At 36.7% G+C, this 20,619-nt stretch overlaps 2 protein-coding genes across 4 annotated transcripts in view; one reads left to right on the top strand and one right to left on the bottom strand.

Annotated features, from left to right (window-relative positions):
* Positions 1-20,619, top strand: part of LOC110561735 (vomeronasal type-2 receptor 116-like) — a 799,658-nt gene that overhangs the window by 156,201 nt on the left and 622,838 nt on the right.
* On the bottom strand, positions 571-20,455 carry LOC110561730 (zinc finger protein 709-like). 3 transcript variants are annotated; one of them, XM_060376163.1, is made up of 4 exons: positions 20,317-20,455; positions 19,155-19,261; positions 7,500-7,560; positions 571-5,900 (listed from the first exon to the last, which is right to left on the bottom strand). In XM_060376163.1, exon 4 carries the CDS (start codon positions 5,548-5,550, stop codon positions 4,447-4,449), a length of 1,104 nt encoding a protein of 367 aa, XP_060232146.1. In that variant the 5' UTR covers positions 5,551-5,900; positions 7,500-7,560; positions 19,155-19,261; positions 20,317-20,455; the 3' UTR covers positions 571-4,446. The 3 variants fall into 3 exon arrangements, with proteins under 3 accessions (XP_060232146.1, XP_060232148.1, XP_060232147.1); XM_060376165.1 differs by lacking the exon at positions 20,317-20,455 and adding an exon at positions 19,648-20,262 and having other exon boundaries at positions 5,566-5,900; positions 7,505-7,560; XM_060376164.1 differs by having other exon boundaries at positions 5,571-5,900; positions 7,505-7,560; positions 20,317-20,449.

The raw sequence follows: 20,619 nt of genomic DNA, 5'->3' as shown, positions 1-20,619 counted from the left end.
GTTTAGATGGAAGGAGAGAAGTACCTCCCCTATCAGTGGACTGGGGGAAGGGCTTAGGAGAAGAAGGAGAGCGGGTAGCATTGGGAGAGGATGAGGAGGGGTCTAAAACAGGAATACAAAGTGAATAAACTGTAATCAATAAAAATAAAATAAATTTAAAAATGCTGGAGTGTGTTTGTACATACATATGTTATGGTGTATATGTGCTAGTGAGAGTAGAACTTATTGCTATTTATTACCTATATCCCATATATAAGTTCTTGACATGGAACACAAAGAGTCTTTTGGCCAGTGAACACACTGGCCCTTATTTAGGCTGAAAAATTATTTTTGTATCTGCTGGTGTGTGAGTTTGCATATACAGCAACCCAACTATAGAAACATTAGAAAAATCTGTAGCAGTGAAATGGACTACTCAGGGATTGAGCTCAAATCATCAGACTTAGCAATAACTAAATTTAACCACTGAGACAATTCTCTGACATTCACTTACAGTTTTGAGAAAGTCTTATGAACAAGTCTTTACTCCTAAGAAAGAACCAACACATTCCAAAATGAGACAGGAGTGTATAATTTTCATTTGCAAGTAGCATTTATTATCCAAATCATTTTATATTCTTCCATCCTCAGATGACAATATATTCATACTCTGAATAAAATACAATATTGTACTGATGTAATGTTTCAACTAAGTTTTATTCATCTCAATGAGCTCAGTGGGAAGAGTTTGTGTTATGCAAAACTGACAACATAAACTTGAAGATCATATAAGCATGACTAAAATAAACCCCACAAAGTGTCACACAGTCTTCATATATCTGTCATAGCCTAAGAATGAATAGTCCACTAAGCACACAACATGTTTTGAAATAAATCTCATTGCTGTTACATTAACTAGCACCTCTAGATAAATCTCTAAGAAGGCTAGAAAACTCTCTAAGGAAGCTAGATAAATCTCTAGGAAGATGATGTGCCATATACTAAATATGGGAACATGTAGAAGCATGGAACTTCAAACAACATATACATATATATACACACACATACTATTAAGCATTAATTAATTATTGATATCGAAGCCTGGATTGAAAACAAACATCTTAAATGAATTTGTGAAAACATAAAAAAAAATACCACACATTCTCAGAGACCCTTCCTTGAAAACTATGATTACACAATGCCTAATATAAATAAGCAATGGACCACGTAGATGATGGGGATCCCATTCAATACATTGTACAGAAAAATACCTATTACCAAGTTGAAGTGCATTAGAACATGAATTGCCACCATAGAAGGAATATCAGAACAACCTAATAAACTTCTGTGAATGGATTTGCTACACATACAGCAAATTCAATCCCTACTCCAATGTTTCAAAATTCAGACCACAATCACAGTTGGTGATCTCCTCCATTACATTTAAGAGGACATGGTAAATAATTTACTTCCTGCAAGGCTATGATAAAAACAGATTCAAAAAAGTTTCTATTCTTGAAAATAAATATATTATGTCCAAAATAATCAACTCTTTTGTATAAATAGGGTTGTTCTCTTCTATGAATTCTTTTGTACTTCCTGACATCACGATGATATATAAAGATTTAACATATTTACAGTGCGAGAGACATGGCTTTGCAGTTAAGACAACTTCATTCCCAGGACCTAGGTTAGGTTTTTGACAACTTTCTATAATTCCTGGTATGAGATCTGGTCTCCAGAAGACCAGATGAGGTCTGGTCTTCATGGAAACTAGAATGGACAGGCACACAAACACGCAGAGACAAACTGTTATCACATAATGGAAATTAAAACAAATTCTTAAACAAATATGTTTACTCATGAATGTTTTACTTATATAAGCATTCATTACTGAACTCAGGTGTTGAGGCAACTACAGGCTTATCTACAAATGTTTTCTTCATCATGAATTCTTTTATGTAACAGAAATCAAACACATAGGTTTGAAGTCAGGGAAATGAATCCTCCTCAGTTGGTGAAATTTGGGAAATTTTAAGAAATGTATCCCTGCTGGAGAAAGTATGTTATTTGGGGTGGGCTTGATAGTTTCCAGCTGCATACCTTCTGTAGTTCCCACTCTCTGCTTCATGCTGCAGGTGGAGGTTGTGAGCTCCAAGCTTCCTACTTTGGCTGCCATGTATGACACTTGTTTTGCCCAATTTAAAATGATCCCATATCCTCTCCCATATCATAAGGCAAAGTAAACAAATTTGGAAGTTGCCTTAGACATTGTGTTTGGTCACAGAAAATGAACTAATACGCACACATAAATTTTAAAACTGGATGGTTTATTTCATGTAATTGAAGTGAATTGTGAAATAAAAATGGATTATCTTATTGTTTCAATCCATATGCCTTTGGTCCATACGAGCTTTCAATTGGAAACAACTGAAACATAAGGATGGATGTCATAAATGCATGCACACATTCCTGACACTTGTTAGAATTTTCCTCCCAAATAATCTAGTATAACTGAAAGGAAATTGATGGGTCAAAGATCTTAAGAAAACTTTTATCCTGATAGATATTCTTCAGAATGAGTTCTTTTAGGTTCTAAAAGACTACTGTGATATCCAAAGGAGTTAAGATGTAGCCCACACACTACAGCTTTTACTCTTCTATAATGGTACCTTGAAGCTTTACCATACTAAAGAAAACTTTACCATACTTAACTACATTCATGGGGGTTCTCTGCAGCATGACTTTTTCTCACGATTTCCCATGAAACACAGCCCCATGAAAAGGATTTACCACATTGGTTATTCATAGGGTTTCACTGCAGTATGTGTTCTTTTATGTATTTGGAGATAACTGTATTAAGAAAATGCTTTATCACATTGAATACATATGTAAGGTGTCTCTCTACTATCTGTTCATTTATATACTTGAAGATGACTTTGGCAGGCAAAACATGTAAGAGCAATTTGCATGTGGGAACAGTTTAGCAATTTGCCCTAAGTATAGCCTTTTAGATACCAGCCTCCATTGATTTATAGGGTGAACATAAGTTTTAGTTCATAGTCCTTAGGAAAGCTGTAGATTTCCCAATAGCTTTCATTACTGAACTTTTGGTCCCCAAAAGGTGACTGTTCCATATAATGGTTTCTAATCCCCTAACATGATGACTGACTCAAACCACATTCTCTTTCATAAAACATAATACCTTTAACTAACCACAAAAGAACAAATGGATATGACTGTTTTGACTATAAAACCTACATTTTGCATCAGGTGATTTCCTCAATGACATAAACAAATGCCATATCCTTAAACCATGACTGATGGAAATAATTTAGTTGTAAAACAGCAAAGATGTTTACGAATTTCAAGTTCAGAACTTCTGTAACTTTCTGGCTCATTGGGTGGGTAGGTATCACAGTTCAGCTCCCAAGAACATTATGTGGCTGTAATCAACCAATAGTGCCTGGATGACAATAAGTTTTTGTCATTGGTATTGACTTATTGTTTGAGTTGTATTGAATTCAGTGGACTGAAGAACACAAAAGCCATAACATACTGCTTATATTCTCAGAATTTCTCTCCATGATGGAACTTTTATGATGATGAAGAATATAGATATGTGCAAAGGCCTCACATTTTAACACATTTATAATGTTTCTAATCAGTAGGAATTCTTTTACGATGATGAAGAGTATACAAATGTGTAATAGCTTCACCACGTTAAATACACTCATAGTCTTTCTGGCCAATATGAATTCTTTAATGAATTTGAAGATTGTGAAGAGCATGTCTTACCACATAGATTACATTAATAAGGCTTCTTTCCAGTGGGTCTTCTTTATGTCATAGCAGATTACTATTAGGTCGAAAGGCTTTTCACTTGGGTTACATTCATAAGGTTTCTCTCCAGTGTGTACTCTTCTATGTACATGGAGATTATTATGGCATGCAAAGGCTTTGACACATTGGTTCCATTCATAGGGTTTCACTCCAGTAAGTATTCTTGTTCAAGATGACTCTTACATGAAAAGTCTTTATGACATTGGTTATATACATAAGGACTTCCTGCAACATGCATTTTTATACTTAGGAGATGACTGTGTTGTACAAAGGTGATACCACACTGATTATATTCACAAAGTTTTTTTCGCCAGAGTAAGTCATTTTTTAGAAACTACTCTGAAATGCATACACTTCATAACATTGAGAACATTCATAAGATTTCTCTCCAGTGTGTGTTCTTTTATGTACTACCAGATGACTGTTCAGTGCAAAGGCTTTACCATGTTGGGCACACTCAAAAGGTTTCTCTCCAGTGTGAATTCTTTTCTGTAACAGAACATTGTTATATGAAAAGGCCTTATAATGTTGCTTGCATTCATAAGGTTTCTCTTCAGTGTGAGTACTTTTATGTACTAGGAGATTACTATTACATGCAAAGGCTTTACAACATTGGTTACATCCCTAAAATTTCTCTCCAGTGTGAGTTCTTTTATGTAGCAGGAGACTACTATTACATGCAAAGGCTTTATAACATTCGTTACATTCATAAGGTTTTTCTCCAGTGTGAGTTCTTCTATGTTTTAGGAGATCACTGCTACATACAAAGGCTTTACCACATTGCTTACATTCATAAGGTTTCTCTCCAGTGTGAGTTCTTTTATGTATTATAAGACTACTGTTACATGCAAAGGCTTTACTACATTGGTTACATTCATAAGGTTTCTCTCCAGTGTGAATTCTTTTATGTCTTAGGAGATCACTGCTACATGCAAAGGCTTTAGCACATTGAGTACATCCATAAGGTTTCTCTCCAGTGTGAGTTCTTTTATGTACTAGGAGATGACTGTTCTGTGCAAAGGCTTTACCACATTGGTTACATTCATAAGGTTTTTCTGCAGTGTGAGTTCTTTTATGTCTTAGGAGATTACAATTACGTGTAAAGGCTTTACTACATTGGTTACATTCATAAGGTTTTTCTCCAGTGTGAGTTCTCTTATGTATTATTAGAGTACTCTGACATGGAAAGGCTTTACCACATTGATTACATTCATAAAGTTTTTCTCCAGTGTGAGTTCTTTTATGTCTTAGGAGAGTACTGCTACATACATAGGCTTTACTACATTGGTTACATTCATAAGGTTTCTCTCCAGTATGTGTTCTCTTGTGTCTTAGGAGACGACTGTTCTGTGCAAAGGCTTTACCACATTGGTTACATCCATATGGTTTCTCTCCAGTGTGAGTTCTTTTATGTTGTAGGAGATGACAGCTACGTAAAAAGGCTCTACCACATTGTTTACATTCATAAGGTTTCTCTCCAGTGTGAGTTCTTTTATGTACTACGAGACCACTATTATCTATAAATGCTTTATCACATTGGTTACATTCATAAGGTTTTTTTCCAGTGTGAATTCTTTTATGTCTTGCAAGATCACTGTTACATGCAAAGGCTTTACCACATTGGTTACATCCATAAGGTTTTTCTCCAGTATGAGTTCTTTTATGTCTTAGAAGATGACTGTTCCATGCAAAGTCTTTACCACATTGCTTACATTGATAAGGTTTCATTCTTCAGTGAGTTCTTTTAGCAGATCACTTCTACATACAAAGGCTTTACCACATTGCTTACATTCATAAGGTTTCTATCCAGTGTGAGTTCTTTTATGTATTATAAGAGTACTGTTATATGCAAAGGCTTTACCACATTGGTTACATTCATGAGGTTTCTCTCCTATATGTGTTCTTTTATGTCTTAGGAGATGACTGTTATGTGCAAAGGCATTATCATATTGATTTATGCATAGTAATCCTCACCAGTATTGATACTTTTATATGTGTGGGGACTACTGTGATGTGCAAAGACTTCGTGATATTGAGTATCTTCAGAGGGTTTGTCTCCACTATGACCGTTTTCATACCTGCAAAGATAATTGCCACATATGAAAGCTTTACCACATTCATTACAGTAATGAATCTATTTGTCCATGCCACTTAATTTTACACTTTGGTGTAAAGACAGATAGGAATTATATCTTAGGTTTTCATAATTATTTTTACATTCATGGTGTTCTCCTTTTCTAGTGGTTGTTTGCATATTTGAAAATACTTGTGATAGTAAAAATATTTATCACCAGGCTCACATTTATACTATACTTTCTTCTATAAGATATTGTACCACATATCTGTAGAAAACTGTAAGACCTCAAGAGTTTTAACTCACTGACTGGGTTAATAAATTTCCCTATACTGTGCACCATGGTAAATTGGCAAAGATAACTGACAGAAGAATTTATATATTCCTAAAACTACATTATCTGAAGTGTGATTTTGTGAGAATTCCTAATGAAGTTGAACAACCAGTTAACTGATGTTGGTGTGTTTTGTGTGAAAAGTGTGTCAGTGTATGTGAATGCTGATTGCTGAGCCAGCAGGGAGCTAAGTGCTAATCAGATTGCAGAATTGTTCTTTTTATGGCCCATCACCTGCCCTATATTTTGTAAACATATGTCCTTCCTTACATATCTATTGGAAATTAAATAAAGAGCTCACAACTGATAGCAGGGCACAAAATGGAGGGCAAAACTTCTAGGTGAGAGAGGATTGCTGGGAAGAAGAAAGCAAATGACAGGCAATTCACAATCAGGACAGAGGGGTTAACAGACAGACATGAACATGAACAAAGAGGTAGTGCTGCCCATGTAGCAGGAGACACTGTGCTAGGTTTGTGTTAGGGGAAAAGAGGGTTCAGAATCCACCCAGTTAAATTGCCTAAGCTTTAAAATATAAAAAAGTCTCTGTGTCATTACTTGTACTGCTCGCATCTCTGAATAGCCCATATAAAGCATAACAAGTATCACCATTTAAACATCTACTCATAATGGGGATTACTATTTATTTTAGTTGTTTTGAGTGGTACATTGTTTCTTTCAATATACCTATGACTTGTATTCATTGTGATATATGATATCCCTATTAAAAGAAGTATAATAAATGACATGGTTTCGCGTTGCATTCACACAGTTGATTTTTGTTCATCATAGATATGTGCTATAGGGATTATGGTTTTTCCACAACAACATTCTTGACTCTAAAAACCTGTCCTTCTCACAAAGCTTAGCAACATTATTACAAGTATATGAGTAACCCCAGCTTTACTATGGACTACTTTAGTATAATGTTTTCTACATACTTTCAGCAACTATTTACTGTGAATACCATTAGCAATATCTGAGTTGTAGGAGACTAAACAAATTGCAACTCTACCTCATATCACTAATGAGGCTACAATTTAAATGTTGATCTTGCATAAGGTATGATTTCCTTGCATTCTTAGAGGAGTGCCTTGCAAACACACATCAAATACCTAACATGGAGGTAAATGGTTTAGCAACAAGTTAGTAATCATCAACAAATATACTTATAGCATTCCATTTACACTGTCCCTTTTCTTTCAAATTTCTAAGATATATTAATATTTTCTCTAACCATATTCATATCAGCTTGCACATGAAAATTACCTTACATGTCTTCTAGATCTCTGACAATGTTCTTCAATACTATGATCTTCCCAATTGTAGCCTAAAATACAGCACAGAAAACGTATAGTTTATTATTGGAAATAAGGCGAAATTTAGATCATGATCTATGATCAAAGAACCATTCACTTTAGTCTTCCTTATGCTCCAGTGAAATTATAGAAGTACAACAATAATGAATAAAGAGTTCCTCCCTTATTTTAAAAAGTAAAGATAATTCACTGTCCTACCTATTGCAGTGAGATTTCTCTAGGTCTCCAGCATCACATCTTGGTAGAGACTCCTCTGGGAAGGATCCACCAAAGCCCACTATTCTCGGGTAAAGTTCACATGCACATCATTGTACGTCAATGCATTCTAAAATATTCACACATGTGTGCAACAGAAAGGATGAAACGGACAAAGTATACGGGAATATTTTCACAGAATTCTGGTGTTTCTTCTATTTATTTTCTGACACAGGTTCTAATCATTAACTCATATTAGGAGGAAACTGAATAGTGAGGTTCACCTCTCTAATTTCTCCATCCTTTCAGTAGGATATAGCCTTGCAAGAGAAATGCCAATTCACAGACATAACGAGAGAGAGTAAACATTAACAGTATTGAGCCCATATCACATAAACAGTATGAACAAACCCTAACTATAATAACAATGAACAAGCTGGGTGTATTTTCTCAAGTCTTTTATTCCAAAAACACTCAGGAGACAGGCCCAGGTATATTTCATAGAGCTGGATGCTAGCCTGGTCAATGCATTAAGTTCCAGGACAGTCAGGGGTATGTAATAAAAACCTGAATATTATGTAAAAATTAATCAACAAAGTAAAAATATAGAGACACCTCTGTAAACACTACACCAACAGCTCAGACAATAAGATCAACAATTAACAAAGGGGCACATGAAAATGAAAAGCACCTGGAAGGTAAACAACTCTATCAATAGAACAAATGATAGCACATGGAGAGAGGACTTTCACTAACCCTATCTCTGACTGAAGGATAATATCTAAAATAAAGAATTGATGAAATTAGACACCAACAAACCAATTAACCTAATTAAATCATGGCATAAAGAACTAAACAGACAACTCTCAACAGAGGAATAGCTAATGGCTGAGACCCACTTAAAGATATGTTCGGTGTCGTTAGTCATCAAGGAAATGCAAATCAAAAGGACTCTGCACTTCAAGCTTACATTTGTCAGAATGGCTCAGATCATGAACTCAAGGGATAGCACATGGTGGTGAGGATGTGGAGTAAGGAAAACACACCTTCAGTGCTGGTGAGAATGAAAACTTGAACACCCACTTTGGAAATCTATCTAGACATTTCTCAAAAAATTTAGAATACCTAAAGAGCTATACTACTCCGGAGAATATACCCAAAAGATGTTCTACCATAACACGAGGACACTTGCTCAACTACGTTCATAGCAGATTCATTTGTAATAAACAGAAACTGGAAAAAACCTAGACGTCTTCTGTTGAAGAATGGATAAAGAAAATGTGATACAGTTATACTACAGAATACCAATTGGCTATTAATGACAAAGACTTCATGCAATCAGCCAGAGAATGGATGGAACCAGGAAAGATTTTTCTGAGTGAGATAACCCAGACCCTGAAAGAACCACATGGTACCTACTCACTCTTAAGTGGAAATTAACCATAAAGTATAGGATAACCATGGAACAATCCACAGACCCAGAGTGTCATGGAGAGCAAAGGAAGCATGGAGAAAACTCACTCAGAAGAGAAAATAAGATAAGTATCTGAATTAAATGGAGGGAAGGTTTAAGGTGGCAGAGGGAGGGGGAGGATAATGGGGATGGACTTCAAGTATGGGGAGAGTAGAGGCAAGGAAGGAATGAAAAGAGAGAAGAGAAATCAGGGTGGGTGAATCTGTAGGTCATGGGAGGCCCCTGGCAGAATATGGGTGTGACCCTATATGAGAAACCATAGCAGCATGGGTTAAGGACCATGAAGTTACCAAATGAGAAATAATATATGCTCTGTTAAATCTAAAAATTCAAAATGTGGATAAAGATCAATTGAAGAACAGATTTGATATGTACAAATACCTACATTTCAGGTCATCAGCCAATAATATAAAAACAAAACAAAATTACAAAGACAGCACTCTTCATTAAGATTCAGATGTATCTCTATGTCTGAGGCTTGTCTGATTTACATACCTACTTACAAGATACACAAGACAACAGAGAAACTTTTTCTTCAAAAACAAAAACAACAAAATTAATAATATAAAACAATAGATCAATAGTCCCTTAGAAAATGGAAGGAGTAATTAAAAGTCTGCCAAACACACACACACACACACACACACACACACACACGCCCTGGACTAGATAGTTTTAGCATAGAGTCATACTCGATTTTCAAACAAGACTTCATACCAATACTCATCAAAGTATTCCACAAAATACAAACAGAAGGGGCATTGCCAAAGTCATTGTGATGGCACAGTCACCCTGATACACAAACCAAACAAAGTCTCAACAAAGAAAGAAAATTTCAGACCAAGCTCACTTATGAACATAGACACAAATATACTAAATAAAATACTCATAAACCAAATCAAAAAACACATCAAAGATATACACGATGAACAAATAGGCATCATCTCAAGCATACCAGAATGGTTCAACATATGAAAATCCATCAGTGTAATCCACCATATAAACAAACTGAAAGAACAAAATCACATGATCTTCTCATTAGACAAGAAAAAGCCTTTCACAAAATCCAACACCCTTTCATGTTAACAGATTTGGAGAAATCAGACATACAAGGAATTGGGCACATATTTAACATAATAAAGGCAGTAAAAGGCAAGCTGAGAGCCAGAATGAAATTATTTGGAGAGAAACTTAAATTCCACTCATATGAGATACAGGACAAGGATGCCTACCCCCTCCATATCTCTTCAATATACTACTTAAGTCCTAGCCAGAGTAATACCACAACTGAAGGTGATCAAGGAGATACAAATTGGAAAGGAAGAAGTCAAAGTATCACTATTCGCAGATGATATACTAGTATACATACAGACTCAAGAAATTCTACCAGAGAATTCCTACAATTGATATAAACTTTCCACAAATAGGCTGGGAACACAATTAACGAAAAAGATCATTAGGCCTTCTGGACACAAATGAAAAAATGGGCTGAGAATGAAATTTGGGAAACAACACCCTAAACAGTAACCACAAACAATATGAAATATTTTGTAGTAACTCTAACCAACCAAATGAAAGACCTCTAAGACTACAATTTCAAGTCTTTAAAGAAAGAAACTGAGGAAGATATCAGATGATGGAAAGATCTCCCCAAATCATGGACATGTAGGATTAATATAGTAAAACAGCATTCTTAACAAATGCAATCTACAGATTCAGTCCATTTCCTACCAACATTCCAACATAATTCTTTAAAGACCTGGAAAGAGCAAACAAACGTCATATGGAAAAATAAAATACCCTTGAGAACAGACCAATCCTGTACAATGGGAATAAGGACACAGAAATAAACTCACACTCCTACTGAAACTTTACTTTCAACAAAGACAGAACCATACAATGGAAAAATGACAGCATCTTCAACAAATGGTTGTGGTCTAACTAGATATTTGCCTGTAGAAAAGTGAAAATTAGACCCCTTTGTATCACTGTGTGGAAACTCAAGTCCAAGGGTATCAAAGACCTTGACATAAAACCAGAGATTCTAAATCACTTAGAAGACAAGGTGGAGAAAAGTCTGGAACTCATTAACATAGGAGACAATAGAACAAATCAGCACAGGCTCTGAGATCAACGATTAATAAAGGGGATCTCAAGAAACTGAAAAACTTCTTTAAGTCAAAGGACATTATCAACAAACAAAACGGCAGCCAACAGATTGGGAAAATACCAATACCAACCCTACATCAGACAGAGCAGTAAAATCCAAAATATACAAAGAACTTAAGAAATTAATCACCAACAAATCAACTACTCCAATTCAAAAATGGGGTTCAGAGCTATACTGAGAAGTCACAACAGAGGAATCTCAAATGGCTGAGAAGCACTAAAGGAAATCATCAAAGTTCTTAGTCATCAAACAAACAGAAATCAAAATGAGTCCAGGATTCCATCTTACACCATTCGAATGGCTAAGATCAAAAACTCAAGTGACAACACATGCTGGTGACGATGTGGAGAAAAGGGAACATTCCTCCACTGCTGATGGGAATGCAAACTTGTACAACTCTGAAAATCAATCTGGTGCATTCTCAGAAAATTGGGAATAGTTCTACCTCCAGACCCAGCTATACCACTCCAGGGAATATATCCAAAAGATGTTCCATTATAGAACAATTTGTTCTACTATGTTCATAGCTATTTTATTCATAACAGCTAGAAACTGGAAACAACCCAGATGTCCCTCAGGTCTAGAAGAATGGCTAAAGTACTTCTGGCACATTTACACAATGGATTATTAATCAGTTATTAAAAATAAGAAATCATGGAAATTGCAGACAAAAGGGATCTTACTAGAAAAATATCATCCTGAGTGAGGTAGAGGTAAAACAGACACAGATAGAAACACATAGTATGTACTCACTTATGAGCGGATATTAGACCTATAGAACAGGATAACCATACTACAATCCACATACACAAAGAACCAAATAACAAGGAGGATGCACAGGAGGGTGCCAGAATGTCACTCAGAATAGAAAATAGAATAGACCGCAGAAGTGAATGAAGAGACGGAACTGGGCAGAAGTTGTTTTTGTTTTCCTATCTGTGAAGAATGAGATTATGCTTTTTATTGCATTTGCATTTAATTTGTGAATAGCTTTTAGGTGAATGATCATTTTCAAAATTTTATCTTTATCAATCCAGGAACATGGGATGTCTCCTCATTTTCCAGTCTTTCTTAATTTCTTCAGGTATTTGAAGTTCTCATGTAGGTGTGTTTTTGTTTCTCTTTCATCTGTTTATTACTAGATATTTTACTTTTCTTTAGACATTTCTAAATGTGAGTGTGTTCAAGGTCTCCTCTGAATGTTTGATGTTAGTAAATATAAAAGTAAATTGATTTGTTCAAGTTGGTTCTGTATACTGTCACATAGCTATCCTTGTTAATCATTTCATAAATTTTTGTGATAGAATTTTGGGGAACTGTAATGCAAAGAGTGATAGTGTTGGTATAATGCTCGTTTGAAATGTATACTCCTTACCCTTGTTCATTCAAATGCTGAATCCCCCCCTCTGGTTTCAATCCACATATTGCATTGATACTTACTGTAAGCATCCTGACTCAACTGTGTGTAAACAGGCCAAAATAAAACAACTAGCCATGATGTTGCACAATGGGAGGAGCCAGAGGGCAGGAAATGAGTGGGAGGAGAGGTACGAGAGGAGAGCTAGGAGAAAGAAGCAGGAGAGAGAGATCTTGGAACTACGTGAAGATGGACTGTACATAATATTTCACAAAAAGCAAGTATAATGTAGGAAATCCAAATGTTAGCAAACTTTTGGAGGGCTTGGAGGTTTAGGATGGAGTAATTATTGCCCAGCATTGTGTTCTAGGTTAACTAAATAAGCCCAGTCTCTGTGTAGTGATTTGGGTATACAGCTGTTTAGGATAAACAGCAAGCTTTACCAGAAGATATATCAATGGAAAATAAACACCACCTACAACATGATAGTTTGAATTCTACTTTCCCTATTTATATTCCTTTACATATTTTTCTCTATTGCCTAATCTAACACTTTGAGCACAATTTTTAAAAGGAATGGGGGAGGTGAACATAGATGACAAACTTGTGACCTGAGTAAACTAGCCTAAACCTTTTCTCCATTAGCGATGATTTTGGATGCAGGTTCCTCACCTATACCTTTATTGTGTTGAGAGGTGTTGCCTCTAGCCTTACAACTTTTGAAACTTTTTTGATAAAGGCATTTGGATTTTTTCAAAGATTTTGTTTGTTTGTTTAAGCTATTGGGATGTTCATGTGATTTTTCTTTATACATCATTTATGCGGTTTTCGTATTTATTGACTTATATTGTGCCATATCAGGGATAAGCAATTTGTTCATCGTGGAAATCAGAAATGAAAAATCAGAATTGAAAGGGGAAACCTAACAAAAGACACTGAGAAAATCCAAACAATCATTAGGTCTTACTACAAAAGCGTATGTGGCATAAAATTTGAAAATCTAAACAAAATGGACAACTTTCTTGATAGATAACATCTACCAAAGTTAAATCAAGGTGAGGTAAATAGATTGAATACTACTATATCCCCCAAGGAAATAGAAGCAGTCATCAACAGTCTCCCTTCCAAAAAAAGCCCCGGGCCAGATAGATTTAGTGCAGAATTCTACCAGACCTTCAAAAAAGTGCTAACTCCAATTCTCTCCAAACTATTCCACAAAATTGAAACAGAAGGAACATTACCAAACTCATTCTATGAAGCCACAGTCACCTTGGTACCTAAACCTCACAAAGACTCAACAAAGAAAGAGAATTTCAGGCCAATCTCCCTTACGAACACTGATGCAAAAATACTTAACAAAATACTTGCAAACCGAATCCATGAACACATCAAAGATATCATCCACCATGACCAAGTAGGCTTCATCCCAGTCATGCAAGGGTGGTTCAATATACGGAAATCCATCAATGTGATCCACCACATAAACAAACTGTAGGAGAAAAACCACATGATCATCTCCTTAGATGCCAAAAAAGCATTTGACAAAACCCACACACACATTCATGTTTAAAGTTTTGGAGAGATCAGTGATACAAGGCACACACTTTAACATAGTAAAGGCAATATACAGTAAGCCTATAGCCAATGTCAAACTCAATGGAGAGAAACTTAAATCAATCACACTGAAATCAGGGACAAGACAAGGCTGCCCACTCTCTCCATATTGCTTCAACATATTACTTGATGTCCTAGCTAAAGAAATAAGAAAACTAATTTTCTTATTTCTGATACAAATCAGAAAGGAAGAGGTCAAAGTGTCACTATTCACAGATGATACGATAGTATACATGAGCAACCCCAAAAATTTAACCAGCGAACTCCTTCAGCTGATAAACACCTTCAGCAAAGTGGCAGGATACAAAATCAACTCAAAAAAATCAGAAGCCCTCCTGTATACAAAAGACAAAAGGGCTGAGAAAGAAATAAGGGAAACAACACCCTTCACAATAGCCACTAATAACATAAAGTACCTTGAGGTGACGCTAACCAAGCAAGTGAAAGGCCTGTTTGAAAAAAACTTTAAGTCTCTGAAGAAAGAAATTGAAGAAGATATCAGAAGATGGAAAGATCTCCCATGCTCATGGATTGGTAGGATTATCATTGTGAAAATGGCAAGCCTGCCAAAAGCAATCTACAGATTCAATGCAATTCCCATCAAAATACCAACTCAATTCTTTACAGACCTTGAAAGAAAGATTCTCAGCTTCATATAGAGAAGCAAAAAACCCAGAATCTCCAAAATGATCCTGTACAACAATAGATCATCTGGAGGTATATCCATCCCCGATCTCAAGCTGTACTACAGAGCAATAGTAATAAAAAGTGCACAGTATTGGCATAGAAACAGAAAGGAGGATCAGTGGAACCGAATAGAAGACCCAGAAATAAATCTACACTTATGAATACTTGATTATTGACAAAGAAGCCAAAACCATTCAATGGAAAAAAGACAGCTACACCACTGCTAGGAATATACCCAAAACTTGCTCAAATACACAACAAGGACATTTGCTCAACCATGTTGGTAGCAGCTTTATTTGTAATAGTTAGAACCTGGAAACAACCCAGATGTCTATCAATGGAGGAATGGATACAGAAATTGTGATATTTTTACACAATGGAATACTACTCAGCAATCAAAAATGAGGAAATATGAAATCTGCAGGCAAATGGTGGAATCTAGAAAACATCATTCTGAGTGAAGCATCCCAGAAGGAGAAAGACAAACATGGTATATACTCACTTTAGAGACCTACAAGATACGATAAACGTAATGAAATCTATACACCTAAAGAAGATAAACAAGAAAGCAGACATGGGGTAAGATGATCAATCCTCATTAGAAAGACAAATGGGATGTACATTGGACATAGGACAGGAGCCTACACCAGAAGGCCTCTGAAAAACTCTACCTAGCAGTGTATCAAAGCAGATACTAAGACTCATAACTGAACCTTTGGCAAAGTGCAGGCTATCATATGACAGAAGGGGAGTTAGTATAACGTGGAAAGAATAGGAGCTCCACAAGGACCAAATATACCTGGGCACAGGGGTCTTTTCTGAGACTGACACTCCACCAAGGACCATGTATGGATATAACCTAGAAATTCTGCTCGGATGTAGCCTGTGGTAGCTCAGTAACCAATTGGTTTCCCATAGTAAGTGGAAAAGGGTCTATTTCTGACAGGAACTCTATGGCAGACTCCTTGACCTCCCCACCCCCCAAGGGAGGAGCAGTCCTGCTAGGCCACAGAGGAGGAATTTGCAGCCAGTCCTGAAGATACTTGATAAAACAGGGTCAGATGAAAGGGGAGGAGGTCCTCCCCAATCAGTGGACTTGGAAAGGGGCAGGGAGGAGACGAGGGAGGGAGGGAGGGATTGGGAGGGAATGAGGGAGCGGGATACAGCTGGGATACAGCGTTAATATAATATAACTAATAATAAAAAATTAAATTAAATTAAAAAAAGAAATGAAGAAAACAGTTCAATGAATCAAGGAGACTAAGAGCTAATTCTTGGAAAAAAAAATCAACAAGATAGACAAATCCTTAGCCAAACTAAGTAAAGGGCAGAGACAAACTATCCAAATCAGCAAAATCAGAAATGAAATGGGGGACATAACAACAGATATTGAGGAAATCCAAATAATCATTAGGTCTTACTACAAAAGTCCGTATTTGAAAATCTAAATGAAAAGGACAATTTTCTTGATAGATTCCATCTATGAAAATCAAATCTAGATCAGGTAAATAAATTGAATAGTCCTATATCTCCTAAGGAAATAGAATCAGTCATCAAAAGTCTCCCTTCCACTTGGTTTCAGCTCAGAATTCTACCAAACCTTCAAAGAAGAGCTCACTCCAATTCTCTTCAAACTATTCCACAAAATAGATATAGAAGGAACATTACCAAACTCATTCTAAGAGGTCAGTTACCTTGATACCTAAACCATACAAAGACCCAACAAAAAAAGAGAACTGCAGACCTATCTCTCTTATGAACATTGATGCAAAAATACTCAATAAAATACTCACAAAGCAAATCTAAGAACACATTAAAGATACCATCCACCATGTCCAAGCTACAGCAGTAAGCCAACTAAAGGGGATCAAGGGGATACAAATCAGAAAGGAAGTCAAAGTATCACTATTCACAGATGATATGATAGTATACATGAATGGCCCACAGATTCTACCAAAGAACTTGTACAGCTGATGAACACCTTCAGCAAAATTGCTGGATATAAATTTAACTCAAAAAAATCTGAAGTCTTCCTGTATACAAAAGACAAGTGAGCTGAGAAAGAAATTGGGGCAACAACCACCTTCCAATAGTCACAAATAACATGAACTATGTCAGTTTAACTCTTCTTAACAGGCAAGGGAAAGATCTGTATGAAGTCACTGAAGAAAGAAATTGAAGAAAATATCAGAGGATGGAAACATTTTCCATGCTTATGGATCAGTAAGAATAACAGCAAAAATGGTCATCCTACCAAAAGAAATCTAGAGATTAATACAAATCCCATCAAAACAACAACACAATTCCTTACAGACCTTGAAAGTATAATTCTCAACATCAAATTAAAAAATTAAAAGAGAATAGTTAAAACAACCCAGTATGATAAAGAACTTCTGAAGTTATCTCCATCCCTGAACTAAAGCTATACTATAGAGCAACAGTAGTAATAACGGCATAGTACTGGCAGAGAAACAGACTTGTAGATTGAATCAAATACCCAGAAATAAACACACACACACAGCTACAGACAGGCAGGACTAAGGCCAGAAATTTATACACTGAAACCCCACAGTGTGTCCTTCTCCCCCATCAAGCTACTTAAGACCTCCAGCCCCTGGTACTACAGCACAGAATCTCCACTTCCCCCTCAAAAGACAACCATATCAGTGTTCTGTCTGAGAGAAAAATCCTGCTTTTGGAAATGCCTGTCTGTTCTCTTTTAAGTCCATGTCAACTGCATCAGTCCTGATCTAACAGACACTGTAACATGCACTGAGGAAAGCAGAGAACCATAGGTTCATATTTTAAAAGTCTTCATTAAACTAAGCATTTAAATGCAAATAAATAAATAAATAAATGGGTAGAGTTCTAGATGTATAAAATCTAACAACATTAAATCAAGATGAAATAAATTATTAAAACAACTATCTAACAACCAAGATAGAAATAGTAATTAAAAAATCTCTCAATTAAAAGAAAAAAAAAGAAAAGCCTAGGTCTAGAGATTCAGCATGAATTCTACAAGAGTCTCAAAGAACTCACTGCAATACTCTTCCAAATATTCCACATAAGGGAAAAGGAAGAAACACTCCCATATTTGTGTTAAGACACCAGCAGCTTTATCTTGATTACAAAAAATCAACTTCTGAAAATTAATAACACAACTTAATATTGTGTTAACTAATTAATAACTTATGTTATAAAGAACATCTATACGGGTACTCAGTTATCCGTACAAGAGATATACTCACTTACCTAATACATTATGACTGGAAGCCATGATTACAGACTATGTCATTCTTAATGTCAAATATTACTGATTCCCATAATACTAAATTATATAGTATACAAACATTCACATTTTATCTTTTATTTGCTTATCATTGACTGAATGAAACGTTCAATTGACTTGCTCAACAATCATCTTGATATCCTTCCTATTTGAAGGTGATCTCCAAGGCTCATAAGTGTAAACGGGACCTAGTTTATATCTTGTTGGTTTAAAACTCACACATTACACTTATCATTAACAAGTTGAGATAAGGCCCAGGCTTGTGAGCACTGTCTGGGTTCTAAAATTTAATAATGGGAGCACAGTTTTGATTTCACCTTCATCTGACCTTACTAATACTGTCTGTGAAAGCAATTAGTTTTCAGTTACTGCTGACTCTAGGACAGGCTATTTATTGTCCACAAAAGGATCTTCTTATGGTCTTATGTCATATAGATTGTATTTTAGGTGAAATGGTTGCTTTGGATATGATGCTCTACTCTATGTCTTATGGCATTGGACATATTACATGAAATCATAAAAATTTTGGTTATTGAACTTGCTATATTTTTACACTATGTATACATATATCTTAGAGAATTTCATCTCATACTAGGAAAATATTTGTTGAAAGACATTCAAATGTAATGTCTTCAAATGAGTGCTTTCAGTCCCCAAATCATGTAAGATACAAATATATACACATACACTTTGACAGAATCTTTTTCCATTTACTTTCAACTATAAGATGAAAACGTTCTATTGGCTTGACAACAGTGAATTACTTACCAATAATATAAGATCCTGATGCTTCCCTTGCTTAAGAGTGAGGCTTACCTGGCATGGTAGAAGCCAGTCCATGTTTCTGTCTTCTTTAGGTCCCATTTCAATTTTGCTCAACAGCGTTTTATGGAGGGCACAGGCCACTGCATACACTGCATTCCCTATGGAATAGCTGGGCTCAGAAACGGTCACCACATCATTTTCTTCTGGTTTAATCTCTATAGAAATTGGGTATGGGTCACCATTTTCACATAGCAAAGCAGGAGGTGAGCAATCAAACCTGTCAATCCAGAATTCACGGAAGTACAAATCTCATGGATACTGGGAGGGTGTAGGAGACTAGAGAAAGTTCATTAAGCAGGGATAGCTCTTGCCTTTGAATATGAGACACTTTCTCTGAAAAAGTTCAAGTCATTCCTAGTTGACACGGACTCTAAATGTGTTGGTTTGCCATGTTCTACACCTTCCTTCTGGTTGAAAATAATTTATTTACCATGTGGAAAAAACTTCAGTTACTTATATGACGACAGAATACCTGCACATTTACCTGTGTATGTTGCTTCAAATTCAGCAAATCAACTGCAAATAGTACCCAAGTTTCAATCAGCTGGGAGTTTGTCTTCCTTTCTTGCTTTCCTTCCTTCCTTCCTTTCCTTTATTTCTTCCTTTTCTTTTCTCTCTTTTCTTTCTTTCCTTCCTTCCTTCCTTTCTTCTTCTACCTCCTACACCTCGTACTTTTTCTCTTTGTCCATATGTATATGCCTTCAGCCCAGGAGAGGTGGCCATATGCTTCTGTACTGAATCCCCAGCACCCTTACAATTAAGCCCAGTGCCCCTTACCTACTCAACCCCCATCCCCCCAAACATTATTTATAGGGTCGTCCCTGCTAGTGCACCCGCGGGCCAACAGAGGGCGCCAGAACAACCTGTAGGAGGTCGTGCACCTCACCCAGGGCAGGGTGCACCCATCTTCCCCAGGAAGAACGAAGGCCTGGAGGGAGCAGAGGATTGCGCTTTTCTCTTCCCGCCATCCCCCTGCCTCAGGTTCCGCCCCACGCTCGGGGACTCCAGGTGGATGGATGGAAGGCGAGGGGTGGACAAGGGAGGGAGGCGGGGAACCCCATAATCCCTCCTACTCCCCTTTCTGCCCTCCCCCCCACCCCACGTGTGAGCAGGACTACGAGTTCATAAAGTTTGGAATGAGAAGATTGCTGACCTGGGAAAACCGTTCCGGGTAGCAGCGCGTCTCTAGCGGAAGCCCCGCCCCTTAGGGCTTCGCTTCCAGATCGGCCCTGCAGAGAGCAGAGACTTCCAGGCTCGGAGGCACCGAGATCGCCTGGCCATCTCCCTGGCCTCCGCCAGAGGGATGTAAACACAAACCCTCTAGTCACAGACAGACCTTTATCCCTTCGTTTCTCACTTCGGAGCTCTTGCTGGTCACGTAAGTCCCAACGGTGCCCAGATGCTTCGCGGCAGAGACCCACCGGCCTAAGAACTACAAACGTGGCTTCAGAGCAAG

This window comes from Meriones unguiculatus (assembly GCF_030254825.1).
Source record: "Meriones unguiculatus strain TT.TT164.6M chromosome 13 unlocalized genomic scaffold, Bangor_MerUng_6.1 Chr13_unordered_Scaffold_34, whole genome shotgun sequence".
NCBI classification, from domain to species: domain Eukaryota; kingdom Metazoa; phylum Chordata; class Mammalia; order Rodentia; family Muridae; genus Meriones; species Meriones unguiculatus.
Note: the sequence above shows the minus strand (reverse complement) of the source record. Positions and strands in the feature narration are given on the sequence as shown.